The following is a 20,496-nucleotide window of genomic DNA, read 5'->3' on the forward strand; positions in this document are numbered from 1 at the left end:
AGTGCCTATGCCATATTGCCCCACTGCCTTGTCTCCAGCCTGCTTCTTGCCTACCTTGGCATTGAAGTCGCCCATCAGTATACTGTATTTTGTTTTGACTTTACCCATCGCCGATTCCACGTCTTCATAGAAGCTTTCGACTTCCTCGTCTTCATTACTGGATGTAGGGGCCTAGACCGGTACAACCTTCATTTTGTACCTCTTATTAAGTTTCACAACCAGACCTGCCACCCTCTCGTTAATGCTATAGAATTCCTGTATGTTACCAGCTATATTCTTATTAATCAGGAATCCGACTCCTAGTTCTCGTCTCTCCGCTAAGCCCCGGTAGCACAGGACGTGCCCGCTATTTAGCACTGTATATGCTTCTTATGGCCTCCTTACTTCACTGAGCCCTATTATATTCCATTTACTGCCCTATAATTCCTCCAATAGCACTGCTAGACTCGCCTCACTAGATAACGTTCTAGCGTTAAACGTTGCCAGGTTCATATTCCAATGGCGGCCTGTCCGCAGCCAGGGATTCTTAGCACCCTCTGCAGCGTCGCAGGTCTGACCGCCACCGTGGTCAGTTGATTCGCAGCTGCTGGGGACTGATGGCCGGGGTTTGATTGTTGTGTTCATATAGGAGGTTGTGGCCAAGTACTGCACCAGGGTGGCCAATCCTGCTCTGGTGAGGGAGTGCGTCACCGGTTCTGGTCACCGGGATCAGGCCACACTCCAGGCCTGTTTATGCAATTTTATCAACACGCTGATTTTTTTTTAATCCGGTGAAAAATTGCGGAGCACCGGGATTCTAACCACGGACGTCTTGCACGCAAGGCGGGTGTTCTACCTCTACGCCACCGCTGCACCTTGGTGGCTCTAACCAATTGTATGGTTAGAGCGGTCAGTGTAATATTGCATCTTATTTTGATATTTGGCCTGAGGTGCACGGAATTCTTGTATAATGTGTTCGTGTGGGATGTATCTTTTCTTTAGATGTGTTAACGTCCAATCACATAAGTGTGTCAAACCGTACCACGGGGCCAACCGTTGTGGTTCTTTGGCAACCCGGAGGACTTTGTGGTGAATGTCATAATACCGACAGTATTGCTCATATCGCAGGACAAGTGGCCTAATCATGTTCGGTTTATTTCTATAGTGTAAGCGTGAGTTGCATTGTGTGAGGATGTTGTGTTGCTTGTGTGGATGTTGCTTATCTTTATCGGCCGACCACGTTTCGCCACTTAACAACTGTAATCGCACAGCGAGGGACGCGCCTGCATGTATCCGACGTTTCTGGAAAGTTATCGATGCTTCTACCCGGCTGTCTGTTGTCGCCGAACCTTGTGTTATCTGATTTCATCGCGTGACTCGAATGTTGTAGAACTTTGTGGAACGCACGCGGGTCCAAACGATTAGTCTGGAACATTCGACGACTGCTCTATAAAAGCCGACGCGCTTGACCCGCAGATCAGATTTCCGACGATCGCCGACCGTGTTCGCCGCTATCGTTGTGCTATAAGTGTAGGCTGTTTTTGTGGGCACAGGTTCGCCCAATAAAAGCTAGTTTTGTATTCCACCGTATTTCTGCTTTTCTTCGCCGTCACTACCACGTGACAATATCTCCATGTGGTATCATAGGCTTTTTCTAAATCGAAGAAAACTGCAAGACAGTGTTGTTTGTGTAAAAATGCATATCGAATTTCATGTTCTAGACGGACAAGATAGTCAGTAGTTGAACCCTTTTAATATCCACACTGGTGGGGGTCTACGAGGTTTCTTGATTCTAATATAAATGAGAGTCTTATATTGATAATGCTTTCATCTGATTTTGCCATACAGCTTGTGAGGGCAGTGGGTCTATAGCTGCTAGCGGATGTTGGGGATTTACCGCCTTTAAAAATGGAACTACTACTGCTTATTTCCACTGTTCGGGCATCATACCAGTTTCCCAGATTATGCTGAAATTTTAAGGAGTGCATCTACAGATGCCTGGGATAGATGAGCCAGCATGGCGTAGTGAATACGGTCATGATCTGGCGCTGTGCTTTTCCCTGCAGAAAGGACTCTATTCCTTGTTTTGTGTGGAGGGAATTGTATGGTTCATTTGACGCGCCAGTACTGGGCAGCTTCTGTTTTTCAGCAGACTGTTTGTATTGTGAAAATTCCTTTGTATAATTCCCTGAACTGGATACATCGCGGAAATGTTCTCCCAGTATATCTGCCTGTTCTTGTATTGTTGTTTATGTGTCTGGACTTGTAAGTAACGGTATTGTGTAAGATGAGTAATCTCCCCTAAACTTTCCTACCTGTTCCCACATGCGTTTAGACGTGAATGTACTGTTTATGGAAGATACGTATTTCTTCCACGATGATTTTTCCGCCTGCCTTCTGATAAATCGTGCCTCGGCTTTGGCCTGCTTAAAGCATAAAAGATTGGTATAGGTGGGGTGTCTTCGTAACGTACCCCAGGCCTTATTTTGAAGCTTTTTTGTTTCTGTGCACTGAGGAGTCCACCAGGGGAAATTTTTTTTGTGCACAAGGCTGGATGTTTGCGGTATGGCCTTTTCTGACGCTGAAATTGAGACCGCAGTGAACTTCTCATTAATTTCATTTACGCTGTCATTTAGAAAGACTTCTTCGAGTTTTGCATGTTTCATAAAAAGCGGCCAGTCGGCAAGATGTGTTTTGCAGCGACGTGGCTTAGAGTTTAAGGTAGGTAATGCGTATGGTAGCTTGATAAATGCCGGCAAATGATCACTTCCGTATGAAGTGTTGAGAACTTCCCACCTAAAATCGCTAAAAATAGACGGTGAGCAGAAGGCTAAATCTAGACAGCTAAATTTGCGTGCGCTTGGTGAGAAATATGTTGGTGAACCCGAATTTAAAAGTCATATGCTGTTAGACAAAATAATATCTTCGATTACTTGCCCTCTTTGGTCTGTTCTATCGCTGCCCCAGAGGCTACAATGGGCATTAAGATCTCCTACTAGAATGAAAGGCTCCGGCAACTGGTGTATTAGATTTTCCAGTTGTCTAGTAGTAAATTGAGTGTGGGGTTGGATGCAAATTGAACAGATGGTGATGGTTTTATATTAAAGAACGGTGACGGCGACAGCCTCGAAAAAAGTAGTCACCTGAACATTTCGTGTAGGGGTGCTGCCCTGAACGGCTATGGCGACTCCTCCTGACAAACGGCTAGTGTTCGTGGTCCCTTCAGACAACGCTGAAACGTTTGAGAATGTTACTATTTTTTGCACCAAGATTCATTTCTTGAAGACACACTGCAACTGGCGAAAAAGAGTTGATAATGTCTTTGATGTCACCTATATTGTGTAGAAGACCTCTGCAATTCCAGTGTACAAGAAAAGCCGTGGTTGTAAAATGAAAAATGTACTGGTGTTTGTGAACTTAAAAATTAAAGGTGACATGCGATAGTACACGTTTAATGGGCGGTAACCGTTCAGGTTGCCTGTCCCTTGTTCTGTAGAGTTATAAGGATCTTGTCCTTCTTAGGGCGCTCGGAAGAGCGCTGTTCTTTAGGCGCCAATAACGCCGGGGTTTTGGTGGCCCCCTCCATCGCCTTCTCTGAGGCGCTGGATGATCGAGAGCCAAGCGCCGAGACACGCGCCTCGGGCCTTGGCGTTCTGTTTAGTCTGAGGACCTGCGGAACAGCGGTCTGCAGGGCGGTCTTGGATGATGGTAGATCAGCACTAGCTGGTACCACCGAGTGGTCGGATGGAGTTGCTACAGGACCACTGACTGTGACCTCTGTAGACTCCTGATACCGGTGTGGTGCTGCCCTCTGCCGCGCCACATTGGCATAGCTTACTTGAGGTAAGAGCGAAAGCCTCTTCCTTGCTTCCAAAAATTTAATCTTCTCTTTTACTGCAAGAGCAACCACTTCTTTCTCCTTCTTCTAACCAGGACATGATCGTGAATGCGCTGGATGATCCCCTTTGCAGTTCACACAGCGTGGGGGAGCGTTACAGTTTTCAGATGGGTGATCGTTGGCACTGCATTTCGCGCATGCTTCTTTGCCTCTACATGATTGTGATGCATTTCCGAACCTCTGGCACTTAAAACACCGCCTTGGGATCGGTATGTATGGCCTGACATATATATTTAGGTATCCTGCGTCGAGAGAGTTGGGGTGAATATTAGTACAAAATGTGAGAATCACATGTTTGGCCTGGAGTTGTTCATTGTTTCTTCGGATTGTAATTCTTTGCACTTTGATCACATTTTGTTCTTGGAACCCCTCGACGAGTTCCTCGTCACTCAAGCTGAGAAAATCTTCCTCAGAGATAACGCCCCTGCAAGTGTTTAATGAACGATGGGGAGAAATTGTCAGTTTATTTCACCAATACTGGCGAGTTCGGACAGCTTTTCCACTTGTTATTTCTTCTTCAATTCACTTAGCAGGTTTCCGCTGGTCATTTTAGAGGCTTTGTAGTCTTTTCCAAGTTTTTCTGTCAGGCATTTCGCCACCAAGAAAGGGGATAGCTTACGCATACTTGGGGTTCCTTCACTATGCAAGACGTGGTAACGTGGAAAGTTGTGTAGGTCGGTTCGGAGGGTAAATTCGCGGAAAAGTCGCGGACAGTTCTGCCATAATATGGTTTCAAAATTCGGCGGCGGTGGTAGCCACCCACCACCGAGCCCAACAAGGGGACGCTACAGGTTCTGAGGAACCTGCACACGCCAGCAATGCACCGACACTATAACCTAATGCATATAACCAAGACTGGATATACTACACACGGTTAACCCTTGCGGCCAGGAATATCAGAGTAAGAAGAAGTGAAAAGAAGACAGGAAAGATGAAAACGCTAGAGAGAAAGACGAAGATTGAAGAAGAGGACAGGAAAAGGCGACTGCCGATTTCCTCCAGGTGGGTCAGTCTGGAGGTGCCGTCTGCGTGAAGCACAGGCCAAAGGGGTGTGTTGCCTCCGCCGGGGAGCCTTAAAGGTCCAAACACCCGGCATCGGCTCAAACCCCAGGATACCCCTTTCCCCGGACACGGTAAAACCGCGCACGGCTACACGCGGGAGGGTCCAACCCTCGTGTGCTCGGGCACGTGGTACCGCCACAGACCAAACGCCTGCTGACGCAAACGCCCCTGCGGGGGTAGATTGAGTATTCGAAGCAGACCTAACTGTTGGTGTATTACATTCTTTGGAAATTGGCGTGGACAAGAACAAATTAACAATAGTGTTTTATTCCAGCTGTCTCGGAGGGCTCAGGTCTCGGAGTAATACTAGATTCTAACGCCAAACACAGAAATCAGATTGGGTGCATTAAACAAAAATTTATTTCATTTCATGTCATTACGACCCACGAAGGGTCTCACATAAGGGGTGGGAACACACGTTCAGGCAACTTAGAGTGTTCAACACAATAAAAAGCAATTTGGAATAATTTCTGCGAAAGTGTATTGGGACGTAATGACAGCGATGTCGTTAGATAGGTCATTGCAGTCTGCGGCAACACGAGAAAAAAATTCGGAGGACGCTTAAGCTTCACCTTCAAGAATGGAACACTAAGGATTCAAAGACCCCTGACTGCTTCTCACCCTTGCGGCAACTGCAGCGTATGCAACGGTAATGTTTACCGGGAAACGCTCGCGCAGAACGCTATGCGCGAAGGCGGGCTTTCTCGGAGAGACGTGGCCCCTTGCATGGGCCGCGATGGATGGATGGATGGATGGATGGATCGATGGATGGATGGATGGATGGATGGATGGATGGATGGATGGATGGATGGATGGGTGGATGGATTGATAGATGGATGGATGGATGGATGGATGGATGGATGTTATGAGCATGCCCTTTGAAACGGGGTGGTGGGTCGCGCCACCAAGCTCTTGCTATTATACTACCTAATGCACTACTTAGGTTAAAAAAGAAAAGAATAACCACTATAAGCTCCCACAACCAAATTTTCTGAAACCCTATTGCGAACTTTGCTTTGTACGTCTCTGTTTTTTTTCGTTTCCCTACTTTTCTTCCAACAATCTTCTAATCGCCTCTTACTAATCTCTACTGCGGACATGTTTACTCTTCCCCTGCTCTCGCTGAACCCAAGCGCTCCAAGGAGGCCAGTGGTGCCTAAATCAACCGCTGGGCAGTCATCTTCACATTCGAATAAAACATGCTTTATCGTTTCCCTAGCTTTACCGCAGCAAGCACACGCTTCTTATGCTTCTTCTTCATTCTTATGTCTGGCTTTATAGGTGCGTGTTCTAAGGCATCCCGATCTCGCTTGAAAAAGTAATGAACTTCCATTTGAGTTATCATAAATTGTATCTCTCCTAAGTTCGTTTTTTCTTTTAAGTGGTTACTCAAGGCAGGCTTGTTTTCTATTGCCGCCACCTATGAGATTATTAGCCTCTCTGACATTCTTGCTGTGTTGCCCACGCTACAGGCCGCATATTTGCTGGTAAGCTTCCTAGTTCTTTTGCTCCACTGTGAATCAATGTTTTTCCTGTACAGATACGTCAACACTCTCCCAGCCCATTCACTTTCTTCCATATTCCTCAGTTGTTCTTCATAATCAATTGTACTGTGAGCTTCCTTCACTTCAAAACTAGTCCAGCCCGCATCACCCTGCACAGCTTCATTTGTAGACTTCCCGTGAGCGCCTAATGCAAGTCGTCCCACTGCCCTTTGGTTTCCATCGAGTCCTGATTGCACCCCTGATTTAAAGCAAACAACCGCATTTCCGAAAGTAAGTCCTGCAGCTATTACAACTTTCCACATTCCGCGGAGCACCTCATACCTATTGTACCCCATAGCGCTCTGTGCTTCATTATGGCTGCATTTCTCTACCCCTTTACTGTTATTACTTTTTCCTGTGTTTCCATATATCTATTGGCTTCATGTATCCACATACCAAGGTAGTAATATTCTCTTACCAGAGGTACTTCCTGGCCCTGTATTACCACTTCCTGTTCACTGTTTTCCTTGAATACCATTTCCAGAAGAGGGTTATAGCGCCGAAAAAGACAACACATAGCAAGCGAGACGGGACAGGCGCATGTCCCTCTTCTGGAAACATGCATCAACTAGCCCCCCAACAAGTATTGCTCTTGAATACCATTACAAATGAGTTTCTAACACTAAATTTCAAACCTACATTCTTGCCTTCCTGTCTACAGATATTAGCCAGACGTTCCAAATCCCTGTGCTTATTAGCTAGCAACACAATGTCGTGCTCATAAAATAAACCTGGAAGCTGCTGCTATACCACCGTACCCGCCTGTTTGCATGAGAGATTCAACCCGATATTACTTCGTTCTAGCGCCCTCTCCATCCTCACCATGTATACCATAAACAGCATTGGGTATAAAGGGCGCCCCTGCCTGAGTCTCTTGTTGATATCAACTTTCTCCTCGTTCTTCATTCCTTCCCATTCAACGCAAACGGTATTTTCTAAGTAAATCTCTCTCAAAAGCAGTAGACAATCGTCGTCTAAGCCTTCCCTTTCCAGCATATCCAACAAAATGTTGCGGTCTGCGTTGTCATGCGTTCCTGCAATGTCTAAAAAGGTCCCATATAACGGTCTGCTTTCTACTCTTGATATTTCAATACACTGAATAAGAACAAAGAAGTTATCATCCGAACGCCTGCCTATTCTGAAGCCATGCTGAAGTTCTCCCAAAATGGCATTATTCTCTGCCCATGCTTGCAGCAGTAATCTGATTGCCTGCACTGCTAGCTTGTATATCACCGATGTAATGGTCAACGGTCTATACGGCGATGCGGCGGAGGCGAGCGCCAGCTGGAAGCGTTTCAAAGAAGTGGGCGCGCCGCTCTGTGGACTCTTGAGATATTTACGCTCCGGCGTGCACAAATGGCGGACGCCTTCTGCGGTCTCTGTATTATAGGAACGCTGGAAAAGGGGTTTGTTTGAGTTTTCCCGTAAAAGAATTATGTATTCTCGTATATTCAGAGTGCAATCGGAGAGCTATAATGTCTGTAAGTAGTATGTAATTCGTAGTTTACCATTTTTCCGCGTATTTTAAATTGAGAAATTTTATTCAGTCAATTCCTTCAGTCACATGGAAGTGAAGTCTGTGTGGTTCGAAAATTGTTTTACCTATGCGACGTCGGACGCTCGACGCTGACGCAGGATTTTCTGGACACGGGCTCCTTTACGCTATCGCGTTAAAATCAGACGTGAAAAGTGACAGCGTGGGCACGTGGCCGGGAAACTTGAAATGGATACCGCATGCGGTTATGTGTGGCATGAGAGTATTCCTTCAAGTACGTTATTTTTTTTACCACGTCAGCTGTGCTTAAATTATGCTTCGTCTTCATTCATAGCCTTCATCATTACTTTATCTCATCGTGAGGAAACACCTAGCCAACTTACGTGAAGCCGCTATAATAGATACAGAACGAAGGTGTTAGAAAAACAACATTGAATAATACCTTTATTTTGTTTCACATCTACACCGAAACGTCTTGATGCTTTCTATACATAAGTTAGTACAGTTTATTCTTTTATTTATAGTTTATTGTTGTATTTATAGCGGACAGCTCTTTGGGATTAGTCAATAAATGTTTTCTCTCTTTTTTTGTCGCACGAACTTATACCAGAAAGGCAACATGTAAAATTGCTTCAACACGTTCTCGCGTGCTCTCCTCAGCATGCCAATCGTCGATATCTCACTGCGATGTGAAGGCGCTCTACCAGGATATTGCCACTTATCCTTCCTGAACGTCTCCAATGCTCTTTAATCTCATCACTGAGATTGTGAGGCTAACCAATATTTTTGCGTATATGAAATTAAAAGATTACAGAAACGTAGGCGTAACAAATTCAAGCTATTCCCGTGCAGCAGCAAGTGCATGAGCCACGCCTCGCTTACCTGATCTCCTTTGGCGCCTGGTAGTCCTGGCAAACCCGACAAGCCTTGTGTGCCTTGAATACCTTGCTCACCTGGCTTTCCATCAGCACCGGGCAAGCCCTGAAGACGCAGAACAATGCAGAAGTCAGCGGTATGCATGATATTATTGTCCGAGCATTAAGGGAGCTTTGATGTAAGCGACCGTTCGATGGCTGAATTCCTTTTCACTTGGTTACGCACTTTCCTACAAAAGGTGCCACAGTCACTCACCTTATCCTATCCTGCGGATTTGGTTTTGTGACTTAAAGACGCTAGTTGTCGCTGTGCCGAAAAATAGTAACACATTCAAAATGAAAACGGGGTGGTGGGTTGCGCCACCAAACTCTTGCTATTATACTGCCTAATGTACTACTTAGGTTAAAAAAGAAAAGAAAAACCACTATAAACTCCCATAACCAAATACTCTGACCCACTATTGGGAACTTTGCTTTTGTACGTGCTGGTATTTTTTTCTCGTTTCCCTACTTTTCTTCCACCAATCTTCCCAATCGCCTCTTACTAATCTCTGCTGCGGACATGTTTACTCTTCCACTGCTCTCGCTGAACCGAAACGCTTCAATGAGGCCAGTGGTGCCTAAATCGACCGCTGAGCAGACATCTTCACATTCGTATAAAACATGCTTCATCGTTTCTCTAGCTTTACCGCCGCAAGCACACGGTTCTTATGCTTCTTCTTCATTCTTATATCTGGCTTTATAGGTACGTGCTCTAAGGCATCCCGATCTCGCTTCGAAAAGTATTGAACTTCCATTTGAGTTATCATAAATTGTATCTTTCCTAAGTTCGTTTTTCCTCTTAAGTGGCTACTGATGGCAGCTTTGTTTTCTATTGCTGCCACCCATAAGATTATTAGGCTCTCTGACTTTCCGCTTCACGTTCTTTCTTGCTGCGTTGCCCACGCTACAGGTCGCATATTTGCTAGTAAGCTTCCTAGTTCTTTTGCTCCACTGTGAATCAATGTTTTTCCTGTACAGATACCTAAACACTCTCCCAGCCCATTTACTTTCTTCCATATTTCTCAGTTGTTCTTCATAATAGCATAGTAACACCTTCATAGTGACACCTTCAAAATGAAAAATGCCGCGACCTCTTTATCTTTAAGGTTATAATCTTGAGGGGGGGGGTTGCCATTTCTTCTTGTTATTTTCAGATTGCTATGTTCATGTTTCATTTATCAATGACAATGTAAAACTTAGAAAAAGTTGTTCAGGAATTCATATAAAAGAGACAGATATCGATCATAAGAATGACAATACTCAAGAACTTAATGTTGTGTCCGTGCTTGTGAAAATATCAGTCACTCCGCCTCGCTTGAAGCGTACTTGTGATTATTCAAGACTCGTCAAACATTAACGGTATAGCTTCAGCTTTGGTGTTTTCAGAAGGGCCAAAAAAGAGAACACGAAGCACACAAATAAAGAATTTAGTAATATGCTATAAACGCGTTATCCTCTGAGTTTTCCTTCTCGTTCGAAAAACCTATCTGTAGAAGCGGGGCCCTTCCATACCTTTTGTCTCGTCGCGCTACGGCAGAGCTTCCTACAGCGTCCGCACCACTGCGCTGGCAGAAGACGCAGAGTGCGTAAGCTCGCTATATCGCAAGGCTCCACTGCCGGTATCGGTGTGTGGATATTTTCGACACAACGTGATAAACGCTACCCTGTTTCTGTACAGTATTTAGAATCTTAAACGCGAACAATTTCTAAACAACTACAACGCCTTGTGTCATTCCGAAGTTCAACTGCTTTCGAAACAGCGGCCTAATTCGTAATTGAAATTGTATGCTTGGACTACTCCATCGTTAGAACCCTACTACAGAGCAAGTCCACGTTGAACTTTTACGCCATTGTGCGTAAAAAAAACCTGCGTTTCAAGCTAACAAAGCTAACCAGCCAACTAAAAAACTAACCAAACGAATAGGTAATTACTAAACTAATTATCAAGCGAATAACTATATAACCTAACTTACTAACAATTCTAACTACATTAAGTAACTAAGATCGCTAATAAGTAGCCTAACAATATAGAGTAATGAAACCAACTCAACCAACAAGCTAATTACATAATAACTAAAACATCAACTATTCTAACTAAATGAATAACGTAACTAACAAACATAATTACCTAATCACACTAACGAAGCTAACCAACTGGTTAACCAAGTTCGCTAACTGAAGTAACAACTGTTATTTACTATGAAAATACCTATGTATATGAACTAAGCTCAGTTAATGAACGTAATAACAAATGAACTAATAACTAACACAGTGAACTAGCTAGCTAAATATAACTAACTTATACAACTAATCAGCTATACAAATTGAAATAGAGACAGCCGAAAAAAACTGTTTGTACACGGAAGGCTACTAGGGGGGAGATGGGTGACGTGAATCATAAAACAGTGCCGTCTATTCCCTAAACACAAACGCATCGCACATTAAATTATTTTGCCATGACTTCCCGTTGCATGTTCACTCGAGGAGCGTGCTGAAATAAATATCGTAGTGGCACCTTTTCTCGTGAAATATTTGTATGATCGCGCTGCCTGACAATCTGGGGCGGCAGATTCTTCACCGATGATGATGATATGATGATGCTTTCTTGGCATCCCCTTAGAAATTGGGTGGTCACAAACAGTTATCTATCCTGCTTGATTTAATAAGGCATTGTATACATGTTTTTCTTCCTAGCATTCTTATAAATATTTCCTAAACTCTCTTTCTTTCCCTCAAGTTTTTATATCTACCTTGTATCGCCACCCATGGTACATGATTTGGTCGTATCAATCTTCTCGCTCCTTTTTTTCCACCAAAACTATAAACGTATCTTGATTATCTCGACTTCTGACCGGTTCATGCTCCCATCCACGTTATCCAAGCGCTTCAGGAAGGTGTACGTTGCGTGCTGGTCTGGCTTATGCAATCCTTATGCATTCCATTGGAATGTGCTCAGTGGTCTCAAGGCCTTCTTCCACTTACGCCAGTGCCTCTGGTGCCACGTTCTGTTCCTATATAAAATATCTGAGGAAGTTCCACGGCCAGTTGAAAAGTATTAAAGGACCATGATTGTAGTCGTTAGGAAGTGTGGTCATTGATGCCTAGCACTGGTGCCTAGCATTGGTGCCTAGCACTGACGTGATTCGTCATTTGCACAAGCTATATAGTGAAATACGCATGAAAGGTCGTTTTATTCTTGCTCTTGGTGCTGGGGGATAAAGTGTTGGATAAACACTTTCGTGTTTTCTGTTTGCACGTGGCACAATGTTAACCCTTATTTTACTGCCCACGCTGGCTAGAAGCTATACTCTTTCCTTCCTGCCAAGCAGGCATAGTACACAAGTGCCGATTGTCAAAATGCAAGGTTGTCTGCCCCTGGCTTTCGCTGGCAACTTTTACATGCTTGAGAACGTCAACAAAAGCAATTGAACCTACTTGAACCTACATGTTGAACGCCCTGTGGATGTTATGCACAACGGACATAAAATTCTTTCCAAAACTGTTTCCAAACGCAGCTGAAAACGAGAGTTTTGCAGTAGAAGCGACAGCGTTATTTCAAGCGGAAGATTTCTGATCGAATATCTTTCAGGACTTGGTACTCACTGTTGGAAGCGCCCTGGAATATTAAAGCAGTTGATCGGCGACGCATGTGAGAGAAAGACACATACTTTTTTCAGCGAAAAAAGGGGAATTCAGGGTGTGCTCTATTGCACACCGTGAATCAAATGTGTAGCAAAGAGGTGCAAGAGCAATCAGCTGACGTTCCAAAAATACCGGGTGGCGCCCTTGGCAGGCGACAAGAAATGCTAAAGCGTTGTGCTCACCCTCTCGCCAGGCAGTCCGTCCTTCCCCGGCAGGCCAGAGAGTCCCGGAGGGCCCTGGACAGAGGAAAATAACATGATAGTCCAAAGCAACCGAAGTTTTCACAAACCACTGTCCGATTTACAGGAGAGCGCACATGCTCCACATTTGAACGAACGCCTGCCAAAACTAATAACGAACGTCCATATATTCGTAAAAGGACCAGCACAATACTGAAAGAAGGAGTGTGCGTGCGTAAGCTGTTACACATTCGCATGAAGCGAAGCACCCGATCTTGTCTCACTCTCACAAATTCTGTTCACTGTTGTTCCGAGCGGACTCACTCCCGTCTGTGGGCAGTTCAAAGGGCAATTATCGGGTGGAATGCACAACAAATTTACCCCAGATACTTTGCCTGCCTGCGTGATAGCCGCATTATACTAGGAGAGCTGACATTTGCTTCTAAACCGCCTATACTGTTTAAGATTCAGCAGATAAACCAGACCAATCAAACAATATTCCCAATAAAGCACAATGTCTTAAAACTTTCATCGCTTACTAAATTTCATAGCATTTATATTGCTCCATAATGAAAAACAAGAGCGCAAACACATGAAGATAGAAAAGAGGACAATACTTCGTTGGACTCGCAACAAACCGGAAAAAAATTCACCCATGATTACGATACTTCAAAAGGCGGAACTAGAGCGCAGCTCTATACGTGTTCTCATTGCGTGATATGCTGAGGCATCGCACCAACCACCGCTCTGACTGGCAGAGCTGCGACGAACTGCGCTATATCTGACACGTGTATTTATCCATCCTTCTCTCGGGGAGTGCATTTCACCCACATCACACACCTTAATGCTATCGCTCAGTGCCAAACACACCTGCGTGATTGGAACTCGTTTAATGTTTCAGCGTAAGACGCGCCTGCATGATTAGAACTTATTGAAATGTTATCGACGGTTCTATGCGTTGTTAGTTGTCACAGAAGCTTGTGTAATCTGAATGTATGCGCGAGGCGAAGTGTGCACCACTTTCTGGAAGACACGAGGGCACCAGAGATTGCTCTGGAAGCTTCGATGACTCATGCATAAAAGTCGACGCGCTTGACCGGCAGAGCAGATTTTTGACAATCGCCGACCGTGTTCGCCGCTATCACTGTGCTTTCAATGCAGCCGGTTCGTTATGGCACAGGTTCACCCAAAAAAAGTTAATTTGACCAATTAAAGTTTTGCTGCGTTATTTGCCGTCACTACTACGTGACATCTGGTGGAGGTGCTTTGCAAGCCCTGACCGCGCAGACAACACCAACGTCGTCCCGAGCCATTGAGCAAGGCGCAGGCTACAAGGCCTGCCCCCAGAACACAGACTTCTGAGACAAACAAGAAGACCGTGGCCAAATCATTTCGCTGATGAAAGCCCCAGCGTCGCCCATTGTGCTGCAACAGCCCAGGAAACCAACCACCTTCCGTGGACAAGCATTTGAAGACCCGGATAACTGGCTAGAAGCATACAAAAGGGTCGCTGCTTTCAACAACTCGATCTCTGCCGACAAACTGCGGCATGTGTACCCCGCCTTAGGAGACGTCGCCAGGATGCGGCTCGAAAACCGAGAATAGACCCTGAGTACATGGGACCTGCTCCCCAACGGCTTCCTGCATGAGTTCCCGAACGTCCGGCGCAAAGAGCGAGCTCAAGCTCTACTAGAAACTCGCATGCAGTTGCCGAACGAGAAGATAGTGATCTTTACGGAAGACATGACTGGCCTCTTCCGACACGTCGATATCGAGATATCTTAAGAAAAGAAAGTTCGGTTCTTGATGCCGTGTGTGAAGGAGCTATCCGCCCGATTGATACGTAACATACCCAAGACGGTCACATACTTTGTTTCCGAGGCACCAACCATTAAGACACTAGACATGCGGACAAGGTAATATACTCGCCGAACGCTGACTGTAAACTACAACGATGTTCAAGCAATTGGTAGCGATCAGCGGCGAGAGACCATCGGGGTGGATGTTCTGGAGAAACTGCACAAGCCCTTTCCAAGGTCGCAGTCTAAAGTGACGTCAATCACCGACATCTTCAAAGGAGAGGCTCAGCGATCACTTGGAGTACCTTAGGCGCAACCACAATTGCCGCAAACCCTGCCGGAAGCGATGACCTACGATGACCCCTCACCTGCCATCAAGGTCCCCCTCCGCGACTGCTCCAGGGCTCCGCAAGGCCGCATTTCCGTCGTCCACCGCCGCCGCCAGCTCGCCTGCCCGTCGCGAAGCGCAGGTATCCGAAGAAGACGGACACTTTGCGCGCCCCCTACCACCGCCCGCTCGGGTATCACTGCGGCGAAGCGGGCCATATCTAACACCGGTGCCCATACAGCGACTTGGGACTGCAAGGATTCACCATCAATGCACCGCGCCCACAGCAGGGCGCCACAGCAAGGTGCCAGACGATGTGATACTGCCGACTACATTGTGCCAACGCAGTGCAGTTCCCAACGTTCTATCCGTTCGCCGTCACCTCGTTATCCTCCTATAGTGTTCACGAGACACCATTATCGGTATGGACTTCCTGAACTAACACGGCGCATTCATCGACCAAAAACCGAAATCGAGAACGCTATCCAAAGACCAAGCGATACCGGCAGAGAGCTGTGCAGTCACCTTTTGCCGCAAGGCAGGCCATACACTGGCTTAGCCCGCGGCCGGTCCGTCAACCCATATCCGGAAATATTAATCCGGCAACCGATGGACGCGCGGTTGCTGTTCGTCGAACTGATGAAGATCCTCCGCCGACGACAAAGACGCCGAAAAGACTTTCTTGAAGCCATATCAACGAGACGCCACCATCTCGACGAAGCATGGAAGCAAAGAATACGCCGACAAAAAAGACCTGATGTCGCGACGTACCCGTCACAGGTCGACTCAACACAGCCGTTATCCGATGCCGAGACCAAATCTGCAACGCAAAACATAGAAGCACCGATCTCGACGTGCTTCTCGACGGCCACGCAGTCACAGATTTAGTGGACACAGGAGCCGACTACTCTGTCACAAGCCGACTACTCAGTCACAGCCCAGCTGAAGAAAGTTAAGATTCAAGTATTATTGCGCAACAAAAAAAGGCACGGACATCAGAGAATAACACGCAGCAAGCGCAAACTTCCATGTAAATGCATTGTGCCACTGAATCGGTTCATATATGTGGCACACAAAATTTCGTTGAAAGTTTGCGCTTGGTGTGTGTTCTTCTCTTATGAACGTGTCTTTTTTTGTTGCACAATAATACATGAGTAATGCATTACCAATTTGCCCCCGGAATGCTGCTCTCATAAAGTTGCGACTACAATGGTAAGCCCTAAGACTCGGACCGCTGGAGGACACCTAATAAAGCCGATTGGTATCTGAACGGCAAGCATTACCATTTATGTCCGGACTTACCCTGCCAGGCTTGTTATCCTCCTATAGTGTTCGCGAGACACCATTATCCGTATGGACTTCCTGAAGCAACACGGCGCATTCATCGACCTGAAATCGTAATCGATAACGCTATCCGAACATCAAGCGATACCGGCAGAGAGTTGTCGTCGTCACCATGCTTTGAGTGTGCTCAAAGATAAAGTTAGCATCCAGCCTCGCTGCAGCATTGTCATTACCGTAGGTACCGAAACACCCGCAGACATAGCACACGTCATAGAGGTCGAACAACGCCTACTGCTCGACCATGAAATTTGGGTCGAAAGAGGGATCGCTCGACTGCACAGACGAAAAGCGAAAGTGATGGTGACATACTTCAGCGAGGAGCTCAAACACATTAACAAGGGCACGGTGATTGCCCACATCGTGAAATTGCCGAAGCCAGCAATGTGCTTGTCCTCTCACTTTCTGCAGCATGTACACCAACGACCATTGTCGCCGAACCACGCTTGGACATAAATCCAAGCTTACCCATGAGTAAGCAGCAACAGCTTAGTGGTCTTCTCCGAGGTAACGACTGCTTTTCGACATCATCTAGGTTTCGACAAATACCAGTTACGAAGCACCGCATAATAACGGAAGAGTGCGCTCTACCGCTTCGCCAGAGCCCTCACCGAGAATCGACGCGAGAACACGATTCTATACAGCAAACGTTGACTAAATGCTGTGCGACGACAATGTCCAGCCGGCGAGAAGCCCATGGGCATCTCGTGTAATCATAGTGAAGGCAAAGGACGGAACCCTACGTTTCTGCGACGATTATTGTCGACTGAACAACCCCACAAGGAAAGAAGTGTTGGACTCTCAGCTCGATGACCAGAGCGCCGGGTACCTCGAGTTTTCCTGTAAACTACCAAGAGACAAGAGAACTACTATTGGCCTCGCCTGACCGCCGACGTCGCCTGTTAGGCAAAGACATGCCGCGATTGCTAGCTACGCAAGATACGGCGAACAAGGCCAGCAGGATTACTACTGCAGATTGAGCCTCCTTGCCGACAGTTTTAGCAAATGGGAGTGAACTTCTTGGCACCCTTACCGACGTCAAGATCCAGAAATAAGTGGATCATCGTGGTGACGGACTACCTCACCCTCTTCGCTGAAACGCAAGCTCCGACGAAAGGTAATGGAGTCGAAGTGGCGAAATTCTGCATCGAGAACATACTGCTGCGACATTGCGCCCAAGAAATCCTCATCACCGACAAAGGAACGGTCTGTAGTCTTTACAGCGGAGCTCACGCAAGCCATTCTGCAACGCAGCGCCTGATCAGACGCTAGCCGACATACTTGCAATGTACGTCGACATCGAGCAAAAGACGAGGGAACCCGTCCTGCCTTACGTATCCTTTGCTTATAACACGACAATGCGAAAACAACGCAAACCACGCTGTTTAAGTTGGTTTACGGAAGGAACCCGACGACGACTTTCAACGCCATGCTGCCAGACGCCACGGACGAGGAGAATCTTCATGTGGCCGCCTACGTCCAGCGCTCCGAAGAAGCCGGACAGCTTGTCCTCATGCGCATCAAGACCCAGTAAAGGACCGACATACCGCATTACACTTTTCGACGACACTACGTGGAATACCAGACCGGCGACCGTGTTTGGGTCTGGACTCCGATACACCGACGAGGAGTTAGTGAGAAACTGTTGCGACGCAAGTCCCTACACTTAAAGATAACCCGACGTATTCGCGCACTGGATTATGAGGTCGGGCCAGACGGCATTTAGCAATCACAGCAGTGCTGCGCATGACCTGAAGTCCTCCACGTGGTGCATCTTATGACTTTTTACAGTGATGAACATAGGGATTTTGTTTCTTTGTTGTTGTTCTTTTCTTCGTTTCTATTCATTGTTTTCTTTCCGCTTTTGTGTTTCCAGCATCTGGACGATGCTTTTTCACAGGCGAGCATTAACTTCAGTACTTATTTATGTTTTTCACAGGACCCACATCACCCACATCACACACCTTCAAGTTATCGCCCAGCGCAAAACGCGCATCCATGATTGGGACTTACTGGAATGTTATCGATGGTTCAATGCACAGTCTGTTCTTACCTAATCTTCTGTAATCTGATCGTATACGCGATGCGAACTGTGTGGTATTTTCTGGAATACAAGCGAGCACCAGTGACAACTCTGGAAACTTGGACAGCTCATGTTTAAAAAGCGATTCGCTTCACCGGCACATCAGATTTCGGACGATCGTCGACTGTGTTCGCTGCTATTGTGTTTTGAGTGTAGCCTGATTTTCTGGGCACAGGTTCGCCTATGGAAGAGTTAGTTATGCCATTTATGCTTTTGCCAATATGTTCTTGACCGTCACTACCACGCGACATGACATAAACCGGCGTCAACATAGCCCCTTCCCGGAAACTAGCTTATGCAACCGTAAAACTTACCGGGAAACATTTGCGACGATCTATGCGCCAAGGCGACCGTGCTGGTTCTTCTTTATTACTTCCGCATGACTGCTGCCACCACTGCCGCGGATGTGTGGACGTGAGCGCCATGTCGCGGCGCTTCAAGGTCGCTTCCTCCGGTTACCTCCTCATGCTGAACCCTCGCTTCTGCTGTCGTCGTCACACTTTCCTTGCTCTCACGGTCTTTCATTCGCCGCGGCGCTTCGCGTTTCCTCTTTCATCGTACGCTGTGTCCGTTCGCTCGGTTACGCTGAGGGAGGACGAGGCATGCCGACACTCAACGCAAGAACGGGTGCCTAAAAACTGCGCTCTAAAAACAAAATGCGAGAAACACCAGAAAAGTCACAGGAGGCGCGTTGAAGTATGTGCCACTCACAACCCAAGATAATCCCATCAAGCAAAACCGAGCCAAGATAACGGCTCTAGCAAAACTAGAAACCTATAATCGCTGAGCACATAGATCATCACGACTGTGCAAGTCAATGACAGCTTTATTAAGGTATATAAATTGTTTCTTGTACCTGCTTAACGAGGTACTACTGGCCCATATATCCTTCAGTTATTCATTTGCATAGCCTTATACCTTCTGAGGTATTTTATCTTCACGACCAGCGAAATGCCTTTAAAAGTGAGATGTCCTCCTATTTTCTCTGCCAGTGTGTTTGCGTACTGTTTTTTTATAATGCAATAATGCCAAATCGCATAGCTTACTGTTCATCTTCAATATATTTCTGTGGCTACATCGTAAGTAAAACTTTGTCTTCCTGAGAAATCAAGGGGTGCGGGCCCGAAAGTTATGAGTGAAAATTTTGGACTTAAGGTTCAGAGAAGACATGGATATCATTTCGAGATAGGCAGAGTTAACGGAAAGGGGGAGGAGCAGATACTGGCATGGAGTTCTCTCTAGTAATTACTATAAGGAACTCTGGCGCTGTGATCTTTTAGCAACCACGGGAGTGATGGCGAGTACATGGACTTCTCTGATATTGGGGCATGTGGCTTTATATTGTCACGTGGTGGTGACGTTGAAGAACACAGTAGCAATACTGTGAAAGACAAAACTAACTTTTATTGGGCGAACTTGTGCCCACAAAAACAGGCTACAACGATAGCGGCGAACACCGTCGGCGATTGTCGAAAATCTGATCAGCGGGTCAAGCACGTCGGCTTTTATACAGCAGTCGTCGAATGTTCCAGACCAATCGTTTGGACCCGCGTGCCTTCCACAAAGTTCTACACTATTCGCGTCGGGCGATGAAATCAGCTAACACAAGGTTCGGCGACAGCAGACAGCGGATAGAAGCATCGATAACTTTCCTGAAACTTGGGATACATGCAGGCGCGTCCCGCGCTGTGCGATAACATTTGTTAGGCGGCGAAACGTGGTCGCCCGATAAAGATAAGTACACGTGTCAATATGTTCTTGGGAAAATAGGGGGAACGCGGCAGATGGAAATTCAAGGCGATGAGCAAAACGAGAACAAGGTGAAAGCAGGAGCCAACGTTTTGACAAGTGGGCTTGTCTTCTTCAAGGTGACACATGCTTTCTTCGCCACAGCATATATAAGTGGGGTTCTTCTAAGGGGAGAGGGCGTAAGGCGGGTGGATGCGGCAACGAGCGAAGGTGTGTTAAATGTTTAGAATAAAGGAGTGCTGTGCTCAAGGCCAGGGACACGGCTGTCCCTCGGTCACGTGTCAACGGCAGCGCGTCAGCCGGCGTGTCTTGTGGTCGTGGACTATCGTGTGTCTTAAACAGATAATAGAAGTATCAGCAGAAACCGGTGCTCGTAAAAAAATTAACTAAAAGGAAATGTCGAAATGCAATAAATAGAGAAAAAGGAAAAGAACGGGAAGTAAAATCCACTAATCAACCAAACTAAGTGTTGTTCCCAAT

General features: G+C 46.3%; 1 protein-coding gene across 1 annotated transcript in view; it reads right to left on the minus strand.

The window, feature by feature from the left end:
* The window catches only part of LOC126529915 (uncharacterized), a 934,270-nt gene that overhangs the window by 332,930 nt on the left and 580,844 nt on the right, over window positions 1–20,496 (minus strand). The window contains exons 25-26 of the mRNA XM_050177364.3: window positions 12,720–12,773; window positions 8,861–8,959 (exon numbers count right to left, since the gene is read on the minus strand). Coding sequence (XP_050033321.1) covers window positions 8,861–8,959; window positions 12,720–12,773 — 153 coding nt within the window. The remainder of the gene's footprint in view (window positions 1–8,860; window positions 8,960–12,719; window positions 12,774–20,496) is intronic.

Source organism: Dermacentor andersoni, chromosome 5 (genome assembly GCF_023375885.2).
Source record: "Dermacentor andersoni chromosome 5, qqDerAnde1_hic_scaffold, whole genome shotgun sequence".
Lineage (NCBI taxonomy): Eukaryota > Metazoa > Arthropoda > Arachnida > Ixodida > Ixodidae > Dermacentor > Dermacentor andersoni.